This window comes from Clupea harengus, chromosome 18 (assembly GCF_900700415.2).
Source record: "Clupea harengus chromosome 18, Ch_v2.0.2, whole genome shotgun sequence".
In the NCBI taxonomy this organism is placed as follows: Eukaryota; Metazoa; Chordata; class Actinopteri; order Clupeiformes; family Clupeidae; genus Clupea; species Clupea harengus.
The window spans coordinates 6,258,245-6,261,745 of NC_045169.1; the positions used below are offsets into that span (position 1 = coordinate 6,258,245).

Sequence of the window (3,501 nt, forward strand, 5' to 3'; positions counted from 1 at the left end):
CATAGACAAACTCTGGAATATTGTCGGAAGTAAAATGTTCTTGTCTGCGTGGCGGAATGTTGATAGGAATGCCATTGTAATCGACAAAGCATCAAATCGACACCTGGCATCATATGTACTATTATGGGACTGAGTATATGGCAAAAGATAGCCCGCCTGTTCGCCTCCCCATGATGAGAAGCCCCAGAGGGTGGGGGTGTTTGTGGATTATGACACAGGCCTGGTCTCCTTTTATGATGCAGACACCTGGCATCGGATGTACTCTTACACTAATGTAACCTTCACTGAGACTCTTCGACCTTGTGTAAAACCAACATCCTTGCATGACAGAAAGCATAGTAAGATGACATCGGTCGTCAGAGACCCATCACGTGGTTATCCCTGCTGACAAATAGTTTTGGCGTCAGAGAACGCTTCTTTTTATATAAACCTTGTGTGATGAGTTTAATTTAGCTTCTCTATAGTCTGCTCCGCAGCAGGGAGTGAGCACGGCTCTCTCTCTCTGAACAATTTCTCCAAAATGATCTGATCATGACGACTAACCATTATGGCTGAATCACATAGCAGTCTGAATAAAAATTAAACTAAACTTCCAGTGGCAAGATAATTCCACATTAGTACACTCATGAATTCAGTCATATGTGTGCGTACAAATACACACACAAACACACACTGGACCACAAGACTTAATTTCTGATACCTGTGTGGTGTCCTGAGGTAGCCTCAAGCCCCTACAGGAGAACAGGAGCACTCTCAGTCCTGCACAGGCCATTAGCCATGGTGGTCAACACTATCAGATGGACATAACTGGATCCTGGGAAGATCCAATCAAACACTCAGCCATTAGCCCAACTCTTCTTAAATCTAACAGTGTTCCAAAGCAGAGCAAGAAAGACCCATTTCATTATGTTCTGTGAACTCCTGCCTGTATGCTTACATTAATGGAGAATTCTAAACTGCCTTTTCTTTTGCTCCTGTACGCCTGAGATTATCGACCTCAGTTTATCAGTGCAGCATATCGGGCCTGGAACCCCTTCTGTCTCAGTCAGCTGAAACAAATCCATACTCACTGCAAGTGACACTCAACAGTCAAATCTCTACCTCATGTTTGCGAATCTACGAGGGCGTTCACTGCTTTATATTGCAATGCTGATAGATAGCAGTGACGAGACCCAGTTACAGCTGTATATAAATGCTTTCACAAAACGCGAAATATTTTTTTGTATCGCTTCACATGAAAATAAAAAAAAACATTATTATTTACTTCATGCTGACCAGAGCTCTATTTGAAAGAAAAGTTAATTTAGGCCTAATAAAGAAAAGAAAAGTAGGACCTAGTATATCACATTTTATTTAGGCCAAGCAGTAAATGTATGCTACTATTTGTAGAGATGTGGTATCAACACAAAGAAACATTTCCTGTTGTTTTTTTCCTCTCACCCACAAATTCCACAAGCAGGCAGCTTTGACCCTGTTTTCTCTGAGCCACAGTGGGGGTAGCAGATATTCTGCAAGTAATACAAGTTAATGCCCACAGTGGGTGATGTAGTTTTGCCAAACTATATTTGTTCTTATTCTTGTGTCTACTTTCCTTTGAATCATTATTCCTGTCCTGGATTGCTATTGAGGTGTTAATGGACTGTCTGTGAAAGAGCTAATGTTCAGGAACTACTGAGTGATAGTCCAGACCTAAACCTGGTTAACCACAGAGGTTTCATTGCTGTGAGCTACCGGGTGTTCTACATGTTCAGTAAGTTGACCAGTTCTGTGGTCTTTTTTCATGATAACAGAAAAAGGGGTTGTGGTTATGTTCACAGAAATAGGTCTGACTGTGTTTGACTGTTTGGCTATTTGTATACATTCATTCATGCAATACATTCTTGAAGTTGAGCCTGCTTTATTCACATATTGAATATGTTTTTATATAACAAAGGACCTGTGGATTCATGTGGCAAAGACAGCATATGGGGTATAAAACCTGACGTTTGTCCTCCTCACCATCCCTCCTCCTTTTCATTTCTGTGTCTTTTTGCGAAATATCTGACCCAAACACACACGCAGAAAGCATTTTAAGAATTGCGTATTTGAGGTCACACACTACCCAGCTTCAGAAACAGAGAACCGAGTTACGATTGGGCTATAACTACTGACACACACTACCCGGCGTTTTTTTACTTGACCCCTGACTTCCTGTTCTTTCTTGCCACACATATTTCAGCACGTCAGAACTGTCACTCTTCACTGGAGCAGGTTCACACTCACAGTAATAATAACAGAGGGAGAGAAACATGTCTGAATCCATTTACAATAATGAGGATCCTTCCAGTATCAACACACCAGCAAACCCACCACCTGTCGAAAATAATGAAGGAATATATATGACTCTTGTTCCCAAAAGGTCTCAGGAAAGGACCAAGCTCAGCAATACCCAGGGTAGCCCAGGAGGTCACTGCCATTGTAAGTATAGATTTCTCTCAAATCGTCTCTAACTATACGTCTGCCCTATAGTCAAGGTTTTCATCACACATTGTCCTCCTCAGGTCTCTACAAGATGGCTGTGGTGTTTTTTGGGCTGCTGTGTGTCCTCCTTTCGGCTGTCATCGTAGGACTGTACATCCAAACTGAGGGGACAAGACAGTTTCAGCTCAGGTACAACAATCAAACAGAAGAGAAAGACCAGCTACAGATGCAGTACAACAATCGAACCGAAGAGAAAGACCAGCTACAGATGCAGTACAACAAACTGAATGAAGAGAAAGACCAGCTACAGATGCAGTACAACAAACTGAATGAAGAGAAAGACCAGCTACAGATGCAGTACAACAATCTGAATGAAGAGAAAGACCAGCTACAGATGCAGTACAACAATCTGAATGAAGAGAAAGGCCAGCTACAGATGCAGTACAACAAACTGAATGAAGAGAAAGGCCAGCTACAGATGCAGTACAACAAACTGAATGAAGAGAAAGACCAAGTGGAGGCCGATCGGAACAGAATGATAAAAGAGTTGGAGACCAATAACAACAACTTGAGAAATGAGAAATCCCAGCTGACGGCCAAATTCACGACTGAGAGAGATGAACTACAGAGGCGTCTTTTCGAACTGGGCGAGTACATTGTCTACTGTTAAAGCAGATTTTAAGCTATTGAGATACTGAGATGCTAAAAGCAAGGTTTCATCACTATGAGCTACCGGGTGTTCTAGATGTTCAGTTTACAGAACAAACGCATAAGTTGACCAGTTCTGTGGTCTTTTTTCATGATAACAGAAAAAGGGGTTGTGGTTAGGTTCACAGAAGTAGGTCTGACTGTGTTTGACTGAGAGAACCAGGGGACCAAGTGAAGTGATCCGTCATGCTTGGTCAGGAGAGTAATTATTTGGTTCATATTTTAATCCATGTTTTTCAAGCTTTCTATAGCTATCGATCACTATAACTCTGTTTATAACTATTCTTCTCTTGATATCTAACGTCTCTATCTGTTTAACCGGCAGCTTACAAT

General features: G+C 41.6%; 1 protein-coding gene across 1 annotated transcript; it reads left to right on the top strand.

Annotated features, from left to right (window-relative positions):
* Window positions 1-2,546: 2,546 nt before the first annotated feature.
* Window positions 2,547-3,130, top strand: LOC122133758 (interaptin-like). The gene has a single exon (XM_042710514.1). The coding sequence runs from the start codon at window positions 2,552-2,554 to the stop codon at window positions 3,128-3,130; it is 579 nt and encodes a 192-aa protein (XP_042566448.1). The 5' UTR covers window positions 2,547-2,551.
* Window positions 3,131-3,501: the final 371 nt, after the last annotated feature.